This window comes from Aquila chrysaetos, chromosome 8, assembly GCF_900496995.4.
Source record: "Aquila chrysaetos chrysaetos chromosome 8, bAquChr1.4, whole genome shotgun sequence".
NCBI lineage: Eukaryota > Metazoa > Chordata > Aves > Accipitriformes > Accipitridae > Aquila > Aquila chrysaetos.
In genome coordinates, this window is record NC_044011.1 from 5689279 (window position 1) to 5711164 (window position 21886).

The window sequence follows — 21886 nt, forward strand, 5'->3', positions numbered from 1 at the left end:
GCTCCTTTGGAAGGAGGTACAGCATCTCCTTTCACAGCTTCTCCCTGCCAAAGCCTCTCAAGATCAAAGCCTCAGTTCACAGTACAAATCCACATATAATTATATACCTATTTCCACTTATATTATATTCAAAACTTCACGAACACATTCCCTCAAGATGGTAAATGCCTTGAGTCTGGATTGCAAATGCATTGCATCACCTTTTATTTGGGTCACTGAACCAAAGCCCTCATCAGATTACTACCGCCCGTCCATAATCTGACATGAAAACGCCTTCTTTGTCAGAGTGAAAGCTTCCCTTTGTGGTTAATGCTTCCCAGCGCACCGTGCTTCAAGGACTCATGGGGCTGGAGAAGAAAGGGAAGGTGAAACATTAAATTATGACAAGTCAGCCATGGTTCTCTTTTTCTGCTCTTCCCCGCCGGGGTTGGAGGAACGTTGCCATGGTGATTGCAGCTGCGGGGCTGCGAGCGACAGCTCTCCCGAGAGCATCCTCTGCAAACCCCAGCGCCCGTGGCGAACGGCACGCTGCCGGAGGACGGGCACGGAGGGGCCGCTGGGCCATGCCACGAGGATGCGTTAGGATACCCACGGCAGGGACCGGGGCCAGCGGTGCCTCCTTCCAGCTGCACCGACCGCCTGGGCTTGGAGGGCTTCTGCGCACGAGGATTTCTGTCCGAGGAGGTGCTGGGTTGCAACGCGAGGACAATTCTTGCTTCCTCTGCATTAGGCAGTAAAGATTTAGTGAAGTGATTACCATATGCAGCTGTACTGGTCTGATAAAATTACACTGAAATAGTGCACTAAATTATATTGACAAGATACATCATCTTTGCATGCCGCACGTGCCGGCTGGCTGGGCTTTTTTTCTTGAACAAAGCACTATTCTGCAAAGCTAATGAGTATGTGGGAACGTTTCCAAGGGCAGAAAAAGCAACGGAGTTTTATGGCAGCTTTTTTTAATTTTGTTTTTTATTTTTATTATTAACATTAGAGCTGCTCCATTTGCATTCATGAAGAAAATCATATAGATGGCAAGACCACAGGTATAGTAAATAAACTCAAATGCACCACATAAAAAGAAGTGATGTTCCCTGCTGGTGCTTCTAAAATGACCAGTCGAGTTGACTCTGACAGCGATGTCTCCACTGCCATATGGGTTTTCTAATACCGGACACAGCTCTCGCTTGCTAAATTCTCCTGGAGCCAGCAAGTTGCCACAGTTAAATCACATCACATCTGCTTACTGACTTTGTTTGGTCTGAAGTAAAATTACAGCCTGGAACCTCACTAACAATTTGTCACAGAAGACAAAGGAGCATTGAAGATAAATCTAAAGGAGAAGACATCCAGGAGATGTGGAACAAAAGAAAGTAAAATTATCTACTTAAACTGGAAGTCAGTTCTAATTCAATTTAACCAAACTCATAAGCAGCAAATTCTTATCAACATTAAACAAAGGAACCAGCATTATTTTGAGGGTTAAGGGTTATGCACATGATGAAGCTCTTAAGATAATTACTGAATCTCTTTTTGAAAGTCTTGTAATTTGTATGAGAGCAATAAACCACATAATATATATCATTAGAAATAAAGATGTACATTAAAAACTACCAAGAAACAGAACTGCTAAATGCAGATTCTTCTTTCATTTAAAATCATTCCTGTGCAAAGAAAAATGTTATTGGACCCCAGCCTGTGATCGGTTGCTTTTAAGGCTACGCCTTACATTTTCCCTCAGTTTTTATCACACAAATGCCTATTGTCACAACAACACATTTTATCTCCAGTTGTCTTTTCCCTTTCCTAAATTCAAATTTGAGGAACTCCAATGCAACAGAAGGCTCAATTATTTTAAAAAAATCAAGTTAATCTCTCTCTTTCCTTTTCAACATAATCACAGTTTGCCTTACTCAGCCTTCGATGCTTACAGGCAAAACTAAAGTAAGGAAAAAGGAGCAAGAATTAAATTTTCATATGAGTTTTTAACAAACAATTGAAAGCAAGTTGGGAACAGATATTAAGATACAGGCAAAACTGCCTTGATGTTTTCAGAGCAAAGGGAAGGCCTCTTCAGATCCTTACTCTGATTTTATTTTTTATTGTGTTGATTGTTCCTTTTTCAGCACTGCCAGTCTCCAACTGCCCCATCTACTGGCAGCAGAACACAGCTGGTGCATGAACACAGGAGTGATCTGATACAGAGCTGAGAATGAGATCTAACAGTAAAACAAGAGAAATACAGAAAATGGAAGAAAAATTCAAGCATTTTCCAGACAGATTTAACACCGTAGAAGGTATCTAATTACATACCTATAGACCTCAACCCAACACCTGCTCTTTTGTTGACAAGCTGTTTAGTAAGCATTTACTGATTCATCAGTGTTTCTTGTCTTTAGTTGCAAGTTCCAGGACTCTAAAGAGCTCCTCTCCATCACTTCGCAAGCATTTTAGAGCCTGGTTGAAGAACATTCAGTAAGTATAAACAGAGACACAGGTGAACCACAGCGGCATTAAGCTACAGAAAAGGAGCTCTGGCCATCCAGTTTTCTTCAAAGTCTTCAGTACCTTGAAGCACTTGAGAAGGAGCTTGTCTTTTCCTCACAAATCTTTTATTAGGTAAATTAGAATCTCACTAGAGATTTCTCAGAGGGAAATAACAAAAAGATGACTCCACCTGTCCTATTTCAATACTTTGTGCAGAACAGAAAGATGCCTCCACGTAGACTTATATTAGTCCCTCTCGACCCCAGGGAGAGGAAAAAAATAGGGGAGGGAGGTTTGTGAAACCATAGGACAAGTTGCACTGGCAATTTAACTTTTGTCACTTTTGCTGATTGTTGCAACAAGAGAAACCCCAAAAGCACTACAGTTATTCTATATATAATCCAGCATGCCCGATGCCACACAAAATCACTGTAGCAAAATCCCTCACAGAGCCAGAGAGTTGATCCATTATTCCTCACCAGGTACTTACCTTCTAGAGGCAAAAAAAATCTTTAGCCCTGCTCTCCTCCGAGGTCGTTGAGCCCAGTCCAGATCACATCCCAGACTACATAATTCTGAAGTTTCCATCTATAGGAAAGGTCAGCAAACTCACAAAAACTGACACGTTGCTGTCAAAATTGTGCCTCATGCTGCTCAGTGGATTTTATCTGAAGGAGGAGCTTCAGTGCTCACCTTGCAGTGAGATATCATCTGTTTCCACAGCACAGACGGGCTGGGTCTTTTAAATTAGTCTTCAGTAACTGCACCTTTCAAAAAAGGTCACCTCTCAAGTCCTCAGACATTTAATATGAAAACTGGGGTCACCTGGGAGCAGGTGTCCCCCCTGCAGCTTTATTCAACAAGGAACTCATTAGCTTGCCTCATACCACTATGGGAAGAAAGAGACTCCAGATTAATGGCATGACCAACATATTTAGAAAAGTGGCTGCAGACAGGGGAACTCCTCCCAAGAAACCAGAGCGAGCACAGTGGAAGTGCAACTAATAATCCAGAAAAACCTGACAGAGGTGTATGAGAGGGGCTCCACAGATTAGCCCCATTTTACTCCAAAAGAATAAGCCAGAATAAGCTTTTGGAAAAGTATGCTGCCATTTCCAGGGAAGAGACCTGGAAGAAGATGACAGGTAGTCCAAGCAAGCTGTTGTGAAGCTCATCAGCAGGGCAAGCAGAACACTGCTAAAAAAAGGAAAGAAAACACTGAACCACAAAGCTCAGAAACAGGCAGGTCCTGCATCCTTTAAGCAGCCTGAGCTTTGCATTTCCAGAAAAACTAACCACGTACATATATACAAAACTTACAAAAATTCCTTACTAAAGATAAACCATGCAATCCAGCACAACAAATACCAACAGAGATGGAACCCTGGACTTGACACTTTCTCCTTCCATACTGGTCAAATTGTTTTGCTTTCCAGAAAGGGAATCAGATCAAATGCATTGTAAACACTAGAAATGTGAGTGTTTCGCAAAAGTATTAAAGCTTGCAGTGGATAGCTTTTCCTCCAGGGTCTTACTCTTCACCAAAAGCAATTCAGTCCACCAGGTTTAAAAAGTTTGTGCAAACTTATGTTAACTGCATAGCTTTAGAGCAAGCTTTTTCTCTGTGAGGTTTTTATACCCATCTGTCAGCAGTTTCTATTTCTGATGGGCAAAAAGGGTTTCAGGAGTTCTGTTGTTTCCCGAGTTCCAAGAATGACAAAGAAAAACCACATTTTAAGAAATACATTTCTAAAAATCTTGACCTAGTCAACAATCCCTGTTAGTTAGGACAAAGTCAGTTCCACCATTTCCGCGGCACTGAAAGTCAGAAATTGTTGCTCTTTGCTAGACAGATCACACTCATACAGAGCACAGTTTTCAGCAAGTACTAAAACCAGCTCTTGTATTTTTTCCCCTCCAGTGTACACTGCTTTTGAGGTTACAAAACCAGCTTCTATTGTGGTGTTGTGGCCCCAAAAAGCACCTAAATGATTTAGGAGCTAGCCAAGTCACAACCAACTCCCATGGCTTAGGGCTTAGAAGAGTATCTTCATGAGCAAAGTCTGAGAATGTGTTTGCCCTGAAGTCAGAGAATGTAAAATTACTTATCCTAAGGGTAAAACCTGAAAGATCTCGAGCTCAAATCCCATGTTCAGAGAGGAAAGACAAGTGCACAGGTCCTGTTGCACAGTGCCTTAGGTGTCTTACCCTTTGTAATGCTAAGGGCCTTCTATTTTCTGTTCTGTAGACTGCCTTTCCCTCTGTTACCCTTTCACCCAAGCTGCTGGGGCAGCATTTTCCAGAGCCTCTGTAGCAGTGTTTTCCCTTGTTCCTGTGCTGTAACTATCCGAGGCCTGCACCTGCAAACCCCAATATCACATGGTATGACAGGTTCTTATGGGAAGTGACTGCCACTAGTGTGCAAATCACCCTTTCCTTCTGTATCCCTTGTTGTATTTTTTGGTTTACATTAGGGGACTCGATAATACGGATGCTCAAAGCTTAATAAACCAATATGCACAAGCATCTGCCCCCAGTCATTGTATGCTCCAGTCAGCACTAACAGTATCATAAGAAAAAACAATAGGGATTTCGCACAGGTCCTGATAAAAACTCAATAATTATTAATGGAATAGTATGATGAGGGAGACCACATGCTGCACCAGAAAGGACGCTCTGCGAGGATGCTCATTTGGGAATCCTGCCCCTTCTCTTCCTAGCTAGCCTCTGGGGAAAGTTTTCCCTGTCTCTTTTCTCACTCTGTCTTCCCCTCTCACTCCTTTCCCTGCATCCCCAAGAGTTTTACCATTAGAGCTGATGTACGCCATCAGCTACGGATCCACTAATAAACTTTTATGCATGTAAGCCTGTCTCAACATCTGTTGTGCAACACTTGTACACATTAATCTGTAAAAGTTTCTCTAAGTTTCTAGGTAGCCTACTTTCACCGAGTAAAGAGCAAGTTTTTTAAACAGTAGCCAACAACCTTATAGGTCCTACAGCTCACAGTACATCACACCACATTGAGACTTCAGTGCAGGTACAGAGAGCACTACTGAAAGAGCTTTAAAAAAAATTAAGCAGTAATCAAACTGCAGTTGTCCTGGTACAATTTGTGCAGACTTGTCACTTTTGCAAGTGAGCCTGAAAAGAGAGCAAAGGTGTTTTAAGGTGAACTGAGTTTTTAATGCAATAAACTAAGCTTTACCTTCTGTAGGAAGAGGACAATCCTCACAAGCATCTTGGCATGCAGTTCCTCCAAGGTGAACAGAGTTCGAGGCGTGCGGATGAAAATCTTGGTCTTGCCATAAGCAACATCGTGCTGAAATCCATGACACTCTATGAGCTTCTTCACAGCATCTTTGTCTGAAGGCAGGTCATGGTTTGGCCAAGTGAATTCCGAGATCATCTTGTACCTGTAATTACAAAGTACAATTTACAAATGTAAACTTGCCATCTAGGCTCTCAAGAAGGCCAACCCCCAACACATTTTAGAAATAATTATGTTCTAAATTCTAATAAAACTGATTATATATGGAAGAGCCTCAAGACATCCTCTGTAGGAAACGTGATCCTCAAAATCCAAGGAAAATTAATATGATAGGCATGATTCTGTGAGACGCTGAAAAAAAATATCGTGAGGAGCTCACTTCATCAACACTGAACTGATGCAACACGACAAACCTCACCATTGTCTTCCTGCAGATTTGGCAGTTCCATCATTCACACTTTCAGCATTCAATTTTAAACTTTTTTTTGCGAGAAAGAAAAGCTTTGGTTTGCTCATATTCTGCATAAGAAGCCAACTGTAATCAATTGTTTTGTCAGAAACCCTAGATTTAAAAATTCTGCAAATAATTTTCCTTGTTCATCATTTTGGTAGCCGTTTCTAACAAATACTATTATTTACCAAAGTAGCAGATATTTGACTGCCACGGTTTGTGCAAACGCCACTACTGCCTGTAATTTTTGTTCAGTCATTCCCTCCCATCCTTACTCTCCAAACTCCTTTTTACACTAAGAGAGAGAGAGAATGCAGGTTGGAACTAAGACAACTACAAATCAAACATGAAAGTAACTGCATCAGACTCTGCTCTCTGTAAGATTTACCAGCCTTGCAAAGTGCTGATTAGGTGAATAGATGTTTGCAAAAAGCAACAATGAAATTTCTGCATAAGATTTATGGACATAATCAAAAATGTAATAGACATTTTCACTGTAATAGTACCCGCATTCATGTTCTAAATAAAACAAGCATGCAGCAATCTTAACCACTTCTCTATTTAAAAGCCCACAATCCAAGTCAAGCATCAATCTCAATGTTTTAGACATTCAGAATTTTCAGCTACTATTAAATGGACGCAGCGATAAACCTTTTTACTGGGGAGTGGGCGCACTGCAGGAGTTACTAAACAGACTAAAATAAGCCTGAACAGAAATACATCACACTGTCGCTTTCATTCAACAAATTAGCCTTTCTGAATAAGCTGTTGAAGAGGGGAAAAAATGGAGGTGCACACTGTGTCTAAGCAGGGAACACCGTCAGCGTGAGGGTTACAGCATGCAGGCTAGGGATCTTACTGATAAATAAAACAGGCATATTAAAAAACCTTCCTCAGACTCACAACAGAAGATTTTGCATTTATACTTGGCTGGCAAAAGCATTCCTTCTCTCAAATACATGTACACACAGGACATAAATATTTTACACTGGTTTCTCTTTCCTATTCTCATCAGGAAAATGTTCCTGCAATAATTAATTCACTGGGAAAATCTTCCACCTTGAGACACTTACATTAGGGCGGAAAAAAAAAAAGAAAAGGCAAGCAGAGCGGCAGTGCAAACCCACACATTATTAAACAGGCCTGTTCCACTGACGGGGCCAGAAAAAAAGAGGGATAAGGTGTCAAAGAGAACTGAAAAGCTGCCCAAAAGAAAAGTTAAATTCTCTTCCTCCTTTACAAGAACAGGGCTATGGTATTTAAAGACATCCTGAGGCAAATGGACCACCTCCCTCCTAGCCCACAGGTGGTGGGACCGGCGGTGGAATATCGTGGCATCCTTTTGTTCCTCCCATGGCATGTGCGGTGCCATGCCACAAACTCCTTCCCCACCGCAGAGAGCACAACCTGGATGCCACAGCAAGTCAAAATCCCAACCTTACTGCTAATTATAGTGAGGCAGAATCCAAAATAAATCTGCTCACTGACACCACAACCCTTCCCCTCTCCTGCTTAGAGATCCTAACAGCTTTCAAGGTCATTTATTCATTAAACATCCCTTTCTACACCGCCTTTGTTTCTTCTTCTTCTCCATACTTAGCTATAGAAATGCCCGGCATGCATGAGGTGGCTACTAGAGTTTACAATTCCCAGTATAGCTCTCCTAAGAACCAAGGCTTTTGCGAGCCACTAAATTATGAAGCTTTAATGAAAAATACCAGGTCTGCACATGAAGCTGGATCATACTCTTCTCTTACCACTGTGTGGTTCACAGCTATCTTGGTGTCGTTTACATGCTATGTTTAACACTGCCTGGAAATAGGCATGTGGATGCCTTCATGGTGAAAGTGTTGGATTACGCTCACACGCGGCCATGCCTGCAGATGCCTCGCAGGCGCCATTCTTCCCCCTGCACCACACACATATCCCTTTCTGAAATCCAATCAGCTTTTTTTGACAGTAAGTTATATATTAAAACAAAAGAATGCATCACATCTATTTAAGATACATGGTCCTGACATGCATTTCATGCAACTGGAAGATGTTTTTACCAAGTGAATGCAGGACATCTCTTGGTCCAACAAAAAAATATTTAGATCTTACTTTCTACAAATTGGTAAGGACAGACTGGTTTGCACAGAGCTCAAATAAAAGTTTTCTTCATTTCAAGGAAAGCTTGAAAAGGACATTTATTAATGGTCTTAACTGTGCTTCACTTCATTGCCTACTGGTTGATGTGAGATATCAACTACCTTACAGTATTTTAGGGCTAAACAGCAACAAGCTCTTTTCCTACAGAAATGAAAGTTATGTTTTATGTTTTTATATACACACGAACATACATATATATAAAAAAATAGGCACACATGCACTCACATATATATATTTTTTGTTTTAGAGAAAGAGAGAGCTGTCTCTCTTTTCTATACATATCCTGATATATATCTTCTGTCCCCTCCAAGAGGGATCAGCAAAACAAAACACAGGTATCTGTTTTGGGCTCAGAAAATCTGAAAGCTTCAGGGGCCTGTAAAGGAGTTAAACATCTGTTTATGGGACTGAAATTTTATAATATCTTTTGCATATGTAAGCAAACAGATGACAAAGTTATGTCCCAAAATCGCTTCTCACTGAGTTACTCTAAATCTGTCTTAAAACGTGCCCCACATGCAGTGCAAGAGTCCAGAGCTGAAGGGCCTGGAATCTCTTCCATGTTGCCAGTCTCCCAATAAGCCTGTTAAATATAAAGGAACAGAAATCCCTTCTGATCCCTCTTCAAAAACCACTCAAAAAATGTGCGGCTTGTACCACAAATCATATCCCCCAGCCCCTGTAAGAGCGTATGTCTCACTCAAAAGACAAGGAATAAAGAATTTTTGAAAAAATAAAACCAATATCCAGGCTAGAAGATTTTTTTTTTTTTTTTAATTTAGAAAAGTCAGTGTAGACTGGACTCGGAGCAATACTGCAATATGCAAATACAATGTCTGATACCTTACACTGTAGATGTTTAATCCTACTCCAGGGTCCAGCAGAACAAATGTTACAATAGCTTGAAAGCTGTACCAGTTGCCATGTGCTAATTTGGTTTACTGGCTGTAAACACCACTTCTGGTCTTAAGCTTACAGGACCTCATCAAACATTCATTAAAAACAAAGCAGCTGTTTATATTAATAGTAATTACACAAATCTTAAGAGTAAATTGTAATGAATTCCACACGTGAGGGCAAAAGCACACTCTAACCACTGCATAATGTTTAAGAAAACTGATACGCAGCACTGTAGGCTGTATTTAGTAAGCCAGACCCTTTCACTCCACTTCAGGTATCATGAAATATCCAGGCAAATCTCCACTGTGAACAGCAAAAGATCTTTCAACAGAACTTTGTTTCTAATGCATGACATCCCATCTGCTTGAATAGTTTAATTTTTTTCTACCCTTACAGCCTTTTTTGCACCTGATTCAGTAAGAGAAGTCAAAATCAATTCACTATTTCATCAACAAGAGGTTGAATTCTTAGTACCCATGCTAATTTACTGAAGCCGTAAGACAAATTTCAATCTAAAACATTTCATTTGTCACAAGTCTAGTAGGAATTAAGGGGCAAGAAGTATCAAAAACACATTTTAATGAGGTCACGTTACTATCCCTTTTTGAGACTTCCAGTTTTAAAGTCCAGAGGTTTCCTCCCGCACACGCATAATGTCACTGTGCACCATCAAGCACTTCCCAAGACACACAATGTCCGTCTGTCTCTCTCACTGCAACAATTAGACAATGTTCAGAGAGAAAACAGAAGTTAATTAGCTCTGGTTTTAGGGTTGTGCTCTGGGGAAGAACCTCATTACACGTTCCTGCTGCAGCGAGTAATACAGCAAATGAATTTTAGCAGAAAAGAAGTTGAGCCTGAGTGCCCCATATGCACCCATAAACACATCTGCTTCCACAGAATGAGAGCAACCAGAGTCCATGTTAGACTCATGTTTTATCATACCCAACAGCAGATATTAAACCAAACACACCATCACCCATAGAGTGAGGACCACAAGCCCAGAGGACTTAAGACTTACTCTTCACTCAAGGGGAGACAGCCAAATCACACACCTTATTCCAACGTCCAAGTTGTCCTGCAAAGAACTGAGTCACTTGCCAGCACCCTTCTTACCTGTGAAGAAACTTCTCGTATGTTTGGCGGTAGGCAAAGCCTGCTCGGCGGACTCTCACATTCTCCAAAAGGCCAAGGTATTCAACCTGATGCCTGCAACGCTCCTCGTCAAAAAGCTGTGGTGACTTCTTATCATTGGGCTTAATGCAACGGACATAATAGGGTTCCTAAGGGGACAAATCAAACCGAGTTTCACTCAGAAAGAAAAAAGTCTATGCGGACACAGCTGTTTCCTCATGAAAACATGGGAGATGTCAGTCCACCCCAGTCATCTGAATGAGGTTTGGTTGCTTAACAGGAATGACAAGGTTAGAACAGAAATGACAAGAGTGGCACATAACACATTCCTCCCCTTAGCACACTGCAACGACATCTGTTACAGGATCAATGTGTTACTCATTCAAGTTCAACTGTCCTTTGGTAACTATCAGAACCAGTTCCATATCGCCCTTCTCTACAGACTTTGACAATAACAAAAACAGTCTTCATAAAAGATAGAACAAACAATGTAATTCATTGCCACGATTGTCGGATACGGCTTTTCCTATACCAACATCTAAAAGCAGCATGGATTACTCTATAATACTTAAAGTATGCTGAATCAAGTTCTCTAAAGCCTGTAGCAACATGCTTGAATGATAGAAATCACTGAACACTACCCTGTGCAGGGCAAAACCCAGCTACCTTCCATCCCAGTTCAACACCACAAGCACCACACCTTCCACAGGACAAACACAAGCCACCAGCACGCAAGTTCCTCTTTCTGCACCACGTTGGACTTGCAGAGCATTGAACGGGGTCTGGTCGCTTTACTCCACCCAGCACAGTCCGGGTGGTCCTGCCCCGAGCTGGCTGGGCTGACCCTGGATGTTCAGGTGAGAGTCCCACAGGGTCGCACACCTTCCACTGCCAGCCAGCCTGCACCCAGGAAATAAGCCCCATACACAGTCCTGCTAGACTGTTTTTGATGTTTACCTTTATTTTTATGAGATTAAAGGCAACTTTCATTTAGGCCAACATGGTCTATAACTAGCACCAGCCTGTAAAGGGTGGGTATAAACCTTTTAAATGTATGTGCTTTCATCACAATGGGTTTTGAAGTCCATTAACTTCTCTCTTCATTGCTAGCCCGTGCTATCCCACTTTTAACTTTATTAGTGGTGGGAAAATCAATTAAGAAGCATCATAAAGGCCCACCTTAGTTTTTCAAAGTAAAATTGTGTTCTTATGACACTAATATATATTATTTTTTAAGTAGCCCTTGCAAAAGGAGTGGCATATTCTGCAGGCTAGCAGAGCCTACTGCCCACCAAGTCTCATCACTAGCCACAGCAAGAACTCAAACGTGGATCCCAGACAGCTCAGAAAGTCACAATATGTCTAGAGACTTGCTTCAGAGGACATGTCAAATATGCACTTAAACTGGAGCATTTAAAAAATCAGTTTACAGCAATGCTAACATTATGATAAAGGGACATAAGCAGCCTGTCTGAATTCTTAACATTAGAAGATGTCACCTTTCATAAACACAACTGATAATTAAGAATGAAATTTCAGCAATTTTCCCCTGGACTAGATGAAACAGGTGGCTGTGAAACCATCTGTAAAACTCCTCTGAGTAACCAGGGGCCCCTTCTCAAAAGGGAAACCCCAAGGGTTCTCCAAAGGAGTCTGTTCTGTTCCAGTACTACCAGATGGTTTCAACAGTGATTTGGATGAAGGAGTACAATGTGGGTACTAAATCTGTAGGCAATATATAGTTTCAGAGTGCAAGAACCCACAATGTTAACAAATGGACTGAGTGGTCTGGAAAAAAAAAGGGGGGGATTAATTTAGCAAGGACAAATGCAAAGTTCCACGTTTAGGCAGAAACAGTTGCATAATAAAAGAATGAAAAACTGATTTGACACTAGTGCTAAAAAAAGATCCAGGTGCTCTAGCTGAACATGAGTCAAGTTCATGTTTTTCTAAAGAAGGGGCACAGGAACAGGAAAACTTTAAGACAAAAAAACCCCAAAGATTTGTACTTATTTGAACATTACATTCAGTTTGGGGCACTGCAGTTCAAGTGGGATGCAAATGGCGGTGAGTCAGTTCAGGGAAGAACAAGAAAGATCAAAAATCCAGAAAATGTGACTCAGAGGAAACACGGTTTTAGTCTTGAAGGACTGAGAAGCCACATAACCATCCAATGTTAGACTTTATACACTTAAAGGGTAGATATAAAGAAAAGTAAAGATTCAGTTTTAGGACAAAGAAGCACTGGCTTTAACTACAGCATAAGAATTCAAATTAGGCATCAGGAGAACAAGGAATGGGTGCAGAATGCCTGCAGAAAGGAGGGGAACCTCCATCACTGGAGAGGAACAGCCTGAACAAGCACCTGCATAGAAAAGGTAGAGACAGAGATGCCCTCAAACAGCAGATGAATTCCCAAGGTCCTCTTTAGCCCTATTTTCTGTGATTTGTCTATGATTTAGCCCCATTTTCTACGATTTTAGGTCACTCACCTAATCTCGGGATAATATGAAAGGCCCAAAATTGCTATTTTCCCTTCAGTAATATTGAAGAAACAGGATTGATTATTGACTGTCCTGGCTAGTCCTGACATAACCTGGAGGTACACAGCACTAAGGAGAGGCACACGGAGCTTCCACTCACTAACGAACATGAATAGGCTGAATATGAGTAATGAATAGGCTAAGATATGGAGGCCTTGGAAAAGCAGAGCCTTCTATCCTAGAAACTGATATAAACTGCTGGATCTTCTGGGGAAGGTGTTGGACTGGAACGTTTCCCTGCTTTCTTAAGCATGCTATCAGTAGCATCAAGCTGTGCTTTTCTCCTGCAGGGCTGTCCTTGGGGTAGGAATATATGGCACTGAGGAGAGTGAGCAAAATCTAAGCCAATCACCCTTACAAGAGCTGGCAGCATCCCTGTCCTGCCTACCCTCCATGCAGCAGCCGAGGAGTGCGTAAGTACGTGTGGGGAGTGCGTGAGCAATATACATTCTTATATCATCTCCCTTCTCCTCTAGTGACTTCATCTCTCCCTATGAAAGGCATCAGGGATAGCTCTTTCACAGTCTTGTTTGGCTCCTTTCCTTACCAGGGAGACTGAGGCAAAGCTGCACGCAGTAGAGAAAACTGCCCCACTTCCAAAGAACCAGCTGAGCCCCCTGGTAGGGCAGTGCTCTCTTCACCCTGCTCTTCTCTTCATATCCTCAGAGAGCAGTGGGCTCACAAAAGGAAGGAATACTAAGGACACAACTTCCCTGGGGCACCAGGAAGCCAAGCAACAGCTCTGTTCTGCGTGAGGTCTTCTACCGAGTCACCACCACACGAAGCACTTTCTTCTGCCATGGTAATTCAACACAACCCATACCTATGCTATTTGTTCTCCTTTCCTTAAGGAGAGAACAGTGAAATATTACGTGCTGGTACAGTTCAAAGAGTTCTAAGAGATTTACACGTGAACTTTTTTGGCTTTCTCCTGAAAGTTATCTCTGTACTGAAGGTAAGAAGGTTTACAAGGGTCTTTATTCACTCAGCAGTCTCCTACCAGCTCTCAGAACTTGCAATCTGCGTGGGTGATGATTTTTCCTTCAGTTGTAGAGCTCGGCTGTGCCATGGGAATGCAGCTGTCATCGGTGCTCTTCACGCTCTCTCAGACATTGTGTGTCAAACTATGAAGGTAGAAGCAGCCCTTTCTGAACTTTGAATCAGTGTTGAAGTAGGTTTGACGTGGTCATGGCAGCTATAACTGATGAGGAGTAGGAGTTTGCTGCACCTGATGGCTGCAATTTATAAGCTCTGTATTGTAATCTCTCGGTTGTATGGCAAGAAACAAAGGCCAGGTCATTCTTCTGCTAGAACAAGTCTCCTATATGACTGGAAATAAGGAGGTTGTACAGAGACTCCCCGAATTACACCTGAACTGAGAAGCTATGAAAGTGTCTGCAGTTGTGAAAGGGAGAATTGCAGACCATTCACCATCCCCTCTTGCTAATATTCGGCTTGGGCCAATTCTCCATTCACACGTTAGTTACCCTTAAGGACAGACCTATCTCAGTGTTAGCAACAGGATCACTAACATCAGAATGATGCCAGACGATGCCAGATCTGCCCTCGGTACTGTTGTGTAGCATCTGATGTCAAGATGAATATAAATCCTTTGATGAGATTGATATCACAAATATTCTACATTTGATGAACAGAACTACAACATCTTGAGAACACAGGTACCAAATTAAAGAGTCATTAGAAGCATGAAGTCAAGAAAGCGCATCACCCCTGCTCTGCCTCAAGGGAAATGGCATCACTTGTTCATTACTGACATTATAGTGTCCAGTGCACAGCGATTCGTTATTGCTAATACATAAAATCCCGTCATCGCTGCAAAGCTGGCTGCTTGGGTTGTCATTCATATCTTTGCCATTCAAAAATGCAGCAAACCTCAATGCAAAAAATCTGTGACTTCAAGCCCAGCACAGAGACGATTGGCTGTATCTGCATTTGCTATAAAAGGCAGAAGTCAAGACGCTGCTTTCCTTTCGAAAAACAGAAATAGGAAGTTCCTGCACAGACAGGAGATCATCTATCAGTGCAATTACAGTGTAATTAAAGCCTCTCAGCAACGACAGCTACTAGGGTAAATTCTAAAGTAGATTATTCCATGCTTACAATCCCACCAGCCTCAGCTCTTCAGGGGGATAATTATGCAGCTCCCATTATTGCACCATGAGGCTGTCAAGCCTGGGAGCTGCATTTTATAAACGGAAGAAGTGAAATACAGAGACACAAAGGCCCCAGTACCAAAAGCTGTTTAGATGCCCAATTGTAACTGATTTTTTTTTTTTTTTAACTCAGGCTGAGGGATTTTTAGACTTTTAAGTGTTAAAAAGAAAACAAACCAGTTTAAAGTCATTCCACCTAAACAAACTCCTCCTCGAGAGATTTCTTCTCCATAGTTTATAGCTCGTTAGATAAGGGAGACGACACAGGACTGACAAATTTGTGCTGGATATGTCCAATCAGTCACAGTGATGACATTATAACTTACTAGAGATGAAGCCTGTCAACCTGAATAGGAGAGGAGAGGTATGGAAGAAAGAAGAGTCAGACAAAAGGAGTTACAGAGAAGGAGAGGAAAAAAAGAAAAGAAAAAAAGAAGGGGGGGGGGGGGGGGGAAGCATGTCCAGTAAGAGTTCCTAGAGAAGCTCATCATTTACACCACGTCAACCAAAGGACTTCCTGTGTCAGTATTTAAAAGAAAAGCCACTCAAAGTAATCCATCACAGAAAGACCAAATCCTCAAGAGAATAGCACGGGCAGTAAAACATGTGCTTGAGAAATGTTACATGGCAATTCTGTAAAGCTACTTTTTGTTTTGGTTCGTTTGTTTTTGGGGGAGGGGAAAAAAAAAAAAAGGCACTTTTTTCTACCTACCAGAGGTTTCTGCCCAAAAGACTCTCAGTGTAGTAAGTCTGGAGGATTACAGTATTATTGAGATACCAGTACCGATAAGCGCCACTTCAACTCAGCATCCTCCAAAAACCTATTTCCTGAGTCTTCATACTCGTATGGACATGTGCATACACCAGCTGAGGTTAAAACTGTATTTATGAACAGCTCCTACAGCGTTAACAACAGTTTTATGCTACTCACCCTAATGGAAGCATCTGACACCCTAATAACCACACCACCTGCCCCTTCCTCTCAGGGACCACAGAACTCTGCTTCATTACCAAATTCCAGATTTAAACCAGAATACCAACAAAACAGAATTTTAAAGGTGGTTATTTTAAATACCGAAAAAGTTAAATAACCAACTAATGCTGCAGCTACTGTATTCACAGACTTTGAGCTTTGTTTCTGATATTATTATTATTATTATTATTCCTGCCCACCAAATTAGCATTTTTGGAGACTATTCCCCCAAATGACAGGTTTAAAGATATTGTTGATACTGCCAAAAAACCTGCAGCTTTCCAGTAAGGCCAAACGAGTATCAATGAAGGAGAGCTCTTGGACTGCCATTCTATTTGAGGACTGTAGAAACAGAGCACATAAATATGCTTTAAAACAGTTTACAGAGAAACATTAAGCAAGCAAGAAGAGCCTAGGTGGAATGGGAGGCCAGGATGAGAAAAGCAGCGCTGACTGCACTTACATACTGGGCACACTCCAGTAACTAGTAAATCATCAGCTCAAACTGCAACAAAACTCAAGCCTATCTTCTTGGTTTTTTGAGAAACAACTGAGAAAAACATGAACTGGTATTACCTCTCCCTATGGAACCTTATTCCTCTGACATCCGTACACCACAGCAGCTAACACCGCTTGTGCAATGCTGTTTTCAGAGAGCTGTTTTCATCAGCTGTTACCACAGGCTTCCCAAAAAAAGTCCTGCAGGGTCCAAACCGCAGTCAGACACATAGACGTTGTCATTGTTGATCCCCAGAAGTGCAACTCCGGTCCCAAGTTAAGCACAGGAAAAATGAGTAACACAACCCGAGGGAAGAATTACAGTACCCGTAACTGCAATGAGTGGTGTCCCCCAAAGAGACAGTGGTTTTACCGGCCCAGGAACAGCGACTGTTCACCCACTCTCCAGCCCCCAGCAGAAGTAAGAGAGCCAAGACAATTATCCAAACTGGCAATGACTCAGAGGCAGAGCATCCCATTTATTTGTGCATAACCAGTATCTAGCAAAGCATGGCTTGAATGCCCAGTTATTAGCTTGCTAATAACATGCACATAATTATTAACTGTCCAAAAAGTCACCTCAAAGAGATCCTCAGGGCAGAAGGGCCAAACAGAAGCACTATCTCTCTGGACTCTGTTTTACTGTTTGAAGTACACAATGATTGTGTTCAGGACCCTTATCTAAGCAGCCTCTCCTTTCTAGGATGCACCAAAATTTAGACCCTTTAAAGTAACACAAGCTTGACTTCAGGATGGGTCTCACCAATTTTTTTTGGTTTTTAAGATGTATAACAGCCAGGATCTCCGCTAAAAATAGCTAAAGCTCAAAAACGTAACTTAGTTTGCAAACTTAAGTACCTACAAACACCGTTCTGCAAGGAGCGTTAGCCATGTAAACTTTTAAACAGCAGACTCCAAAGTGCAAATTTCACTGCCTTCATTCCAGCTCTCCATCATGCTAAAGGTTGGCCATAAAACACTGCACAACCAAGACAGCCCTTGGCTCCTTCCTGCTTGGCAAGAGTCCTTGTTCAGTCCTGACAAACACACTTGTTTAATGACAGCCTTCCCTTTAATGGGATCCATAATTCTCTGGGAAATACAATGCTCTAAGACAATTTTCTTCATTGCTATTCAACAGAAAAATCAGGAAAACCCCAACATCTTCAATACAAGTTTCTTAATGAAAGTTTAAGGAAAGTAAAGAATGGGATAGGACTATACTGAGACACACACAGGAACCTCCTAGTGAATTCATGAGCTTAAATTCGACTTGGAAACAGTTCCTGGTTATGGCCTATCCTTGAAAAAGGCTGACATTTGTGACAGAGATACCTATGATAAATGGACTGAAACTAACTCATTTCACATAAGCCAGCCAACCTTCAATGATGAATTTTGGTACCTACTGACTCAAGATGGATGATGTGCGATTTAAACTCTTCATCTCCTGCTGTGAGTTGCAGGAATTGTTCAAACCACCACAGCACATGGCATTCTCTTGACTATTCTATTTTTACAAATACCAGGTGGCCTAGAACAATCTTTCCAATAAACAAGCAAATGAAGTTTTTCCACGCATGCTTGCTGAACATCCCCACCAACAGCTCCCTATCCCCCCTTGATCACAGCCCTCCACTACAACACCCCCAGTTGCTGTCTGTATTGCTCGAAACACCTCACTGCAGCGCATTAGGTTCCCTACCCATTTGGCTAGGCAAGAGATAATGTGACTGCTCTGTACAACCGAGAACTGCACTAACCACAAGCGGCATCAATCAGAATCTTTCTTCCTTCCCCAACTACTCATTTTCACAACACACAGAGAAACCTCTCTGGCTTCTTGACATCTCTATACCAAATTTAGGTTAGGGCTAGCCAGCAAATTATTTGGAAGACTGACAGATCAGGCAAATCTTGACTCCTTGGAAAGTCTGACTAAAGCCTGTCCTCATCTCCCTTCCATCAGAGTCGCAGCCACCTTCTTCAGCCCCAACAGCTCATGATTTGCCATCCAGGAAAGCTCCTCTCTGGCTGCACAGGCAGTGGGGTAGGACCTCTCTCAATCTCTACTAATGGTGCCTGCCTAAAGCAAGACCTGGCCTTTGGCTGGGCTAACAAGGGCATCCTCTTAGCAGCCCTTAGTCAAACAGTACTGGGGAGAGCTATGGGGCTTCATTCCTCAGTCAGGAAGCTCAGCTAGCACCACAAGACAGCTTTGGTCGGGCTTGCACGCCCTCCTGCAGATTTATTGCCGAAGATTAAATCCACTCCAGAACTAGAAGTCAAAAATATAAAGCAAGCGTGTTTTCGTCTCCTAATTCTGGAAAACATGAAGCAATATATTATTTCTTATAATATTCCCAGTGAGGATAGCTTTCTCTTCCTATGCACAGCCAGCACTCTATCATTGTGCTCTGACCAAGACAGCACCTATGAATACTTTGTTACTCACAGGGCTGCCACTCCAAGCAAAAATTCAAATAGCGCTCTACTCTTCACAGAGTCGTCTTATTAGAACAAGGATCATCTTTTCTACAAAGCTTTTCCTAGCCTTACCACATCTGCATGCACGCTCTTCCTCCAGATCTTCGGCCACTAACATTTCCTTTCCTACCACAACTCCCAAGAAGATAGTCAGAACACATTGCCCTTTATTGCTTAATTATTCTAAATGTTAACATATATCACTACTCTGGGCTCACTGTTCATCTCTTGTGAACCACATATGCCTTCTACAAGGTTACCAAAATGCCAGGAGTCCAGCAAGGTCACCTGGCATCAGTAACACCCAAATATTTCTTAGTGATCTCTGCTCACATGAGGGATCACACTACTCGCCTCATCCTGCCACTCAGCTGCACTGCATTCAAACAGCTCCTTTCCCAGTTCATTCCCTTAGCTACCTTTCTTCACACAAAGTGGTGCTTGCCAAAGCAATACTTTCTACTATAACTTAATTATTTAATAAAATAAAAGGTTTCACTTCTCACTCTCTGACACACCAAAGAGGAGGAAAGAAGGAAATCATGCAGGCCTGCCTGTATTTTCATGGAAGTCACTTGGCATTGAAAACCAGAAAGAGAGAATCTCTCCACTGTGAAACTACATCCTTTGGGCTGCCTGCCAAAAGAGCTTTGTTAAAGATTATTATTTATTTGATATAATAATTATTACCTAAGAGACTGGCTTTCCTACAAGTGAAAGATACACTGGTCACAGAGGAAACAAAAATCCACCTTCTTTATGCGGGGATGGCAGCTAACTCTCCTAGGAGATCTTCACAGCTGCCCATTGTCACAACCAAAGCTCATCTGCCATTGATCAGCTTGGCTTTCCAACTAATTGCAGTGATAGGAAGGTGGCAGTCCCTCCACAGAGAAGCTACACCCTACTAATCAGAAGCTGGAGTCAATTTTGAAACAGAAATATTTACCTTTGATGCCAGGTTGTCCACTAGTGCAATCATGGAGTTCTTAAAAAGAGTAGCAGCTGTCAGAGGTCTCTTGGTTACCTCAGTGATGCTCAGTTTACCTTCAGGCCACATCATCTTCAACACAGGGTTAGAGCTAAAAGACAGTCTCTTTAATTGCACAGTCTAACAGCACTTCTGCTAAATTCAAAATTCAACAGCTTGCTTCTACCCAGATCTACTGGTGTTTTCAGCTCAAAATGTATCAGCCAAACCAATATGACATTCCTGGGCAAGATATCTCTTGTGCTCTTGAGCAATATATGGTTGAAGCTTACAACCGAATATTCTGGAAAAATGACAAGCGCATTCTCCTCTTCAGATAAAGTTGTGTAGTAATGGGATAGTAAAAATCCTGCAGAAGTGATCTATCAAAAGCAGAGCCTGCCTTACTGACACAAACATAAAGAATTTAATCAAAACAGAAGAGAGTAAGACCATAGCCCACAACATCCTCCCTTGAAACTTGCTATCTGATTTCAAGCTGTTTTTCTGCACCATTCTTGATATATAAAGTAATTTATACATTTTAGCCTATATTTTCTTGAAGGGTTGAAGGTGAGGTAAAATGTCCATGATGGATGGCAAGAGCTCTGGAATAGACAAAAGCTGAAAGCAGTTACAGCAATCTAATAGCCAATCTATCACATTCTTTAATATGCTGTAAGTGGTCTTTGTGAACAGCCTTTACCAGAGAATTAAAGGAAAACAGAGGCTAAATTTAATAAAACCTCTGTACAGCAAATATTTTGCAGGTTTTTGGTTAATGTGAAGTCTTGAAAACACAAACAGCAAGACTATTCAAGTAAACATAACAGGATTGTCAACTAAGTTAATACTTGTACTAGCTTTTAAACCAGGTAAACAGAGTTGTCCATGCAGCTGCAGGCTATTTTATGCTGACTTCTACCTCTGAGCAAAGTCTCTGAAAGGTTGAGATAGGCCACAGTCACAAAATAATTAGAACATGTTTAATGCCAGCAGTCAAGGAAAACAGCTTTCTGGGGCACTTATAGATACACAGACATTTTGACAGGATTTCAAATTTGCTTGTCAAAGGCAACTTTTACTTGCCTGATTAGTATTCATAACATGTGACTACATGGTTTAAATTTTTCATGTCACTGCACATATGAAAAGGATTCAAATCTATTTGCCCATTTTCCCCCTCACCCCTATACTTTCTTTCAAAACAGGGACTTCTAGCTGGGGCAGTGATTATCTGTCATTGACCAAATGCTACTCAGAATCTTTAGCATTGATTAAAGAGAGATCAGTAATGGTACGTTTGCAACTGGTCCAAAAACCTGGTTAACAACAAATCAAGCAGCACAGGTAATCTCTGCACAGCTATCTTGATTGCATGAGTTGGTTTCAAACACACACTTTAAATTTAGTTAAATTAAAGGTTATATCAGAACAAAAACAACGTATACAGAATAAGGACTTTATCCTGAAAAATCAAACTAACAGCCTTTGGGTTGCGGTGGATATACAAAGATCAAATCCCAAAGCAATGTGTTTATTCACGTGCACTGCACACACAGTAAAGATAGCATCAGTGAAAACATTAGTTTCTTCTAGCATCCACTCTATAAAAAAGGATTCAGACAAATCAGATTTAAATTCACCTCCTTAATATTTTTATTCCTACCTGTTGTACATGAGGCGCTTGAAGTCTTGAAATAAAGTGTCCTTGTTTTTGTCAATAAATCCAGTGACTGAGTAACTAAAAAAAACGAAAACAGAGTTAAATGCAAAGAAGCAAAGTCCTTTTCTGGGCTGCTGGTATCAGTGTGGAATCAGCATCTTTGCACTCCTACAAACACAGC

General features: G+C 41.5%; 1 protein-coding gene across 1 annotated transcript in view; it reads right to left on the reverse strand.

Moving 5' to 3' along the window:
- MYO1D (myosin ID) overlaps window positions 1-21886 on the reverse strand; it is a 161957-nt gene that overhangs the window by 86526 nt on the left and 53545 nt on the right. Inside the window, exons 13-16 of the mRNA XM_030021143.2 lie at window positions 21709-21783; window positions 20019-20151; window positions 10377-10543; window positions 5696-5903 (exon numbers count right to left, since the gene is read on the reverse strand). Of these exons, the coding sequence (XP_029877003.1) occupies window positions 5696-5903; window positions 10377-10543; window positions 20019-20151; window positions 21709-21783 (583 nt within the window). The remainder of the gene's footprint in view (window positions 1-5695; window positions 5904-10376; window positions 10544-20018; window positions 20152-21708; window positions 21784-21886) is intronic.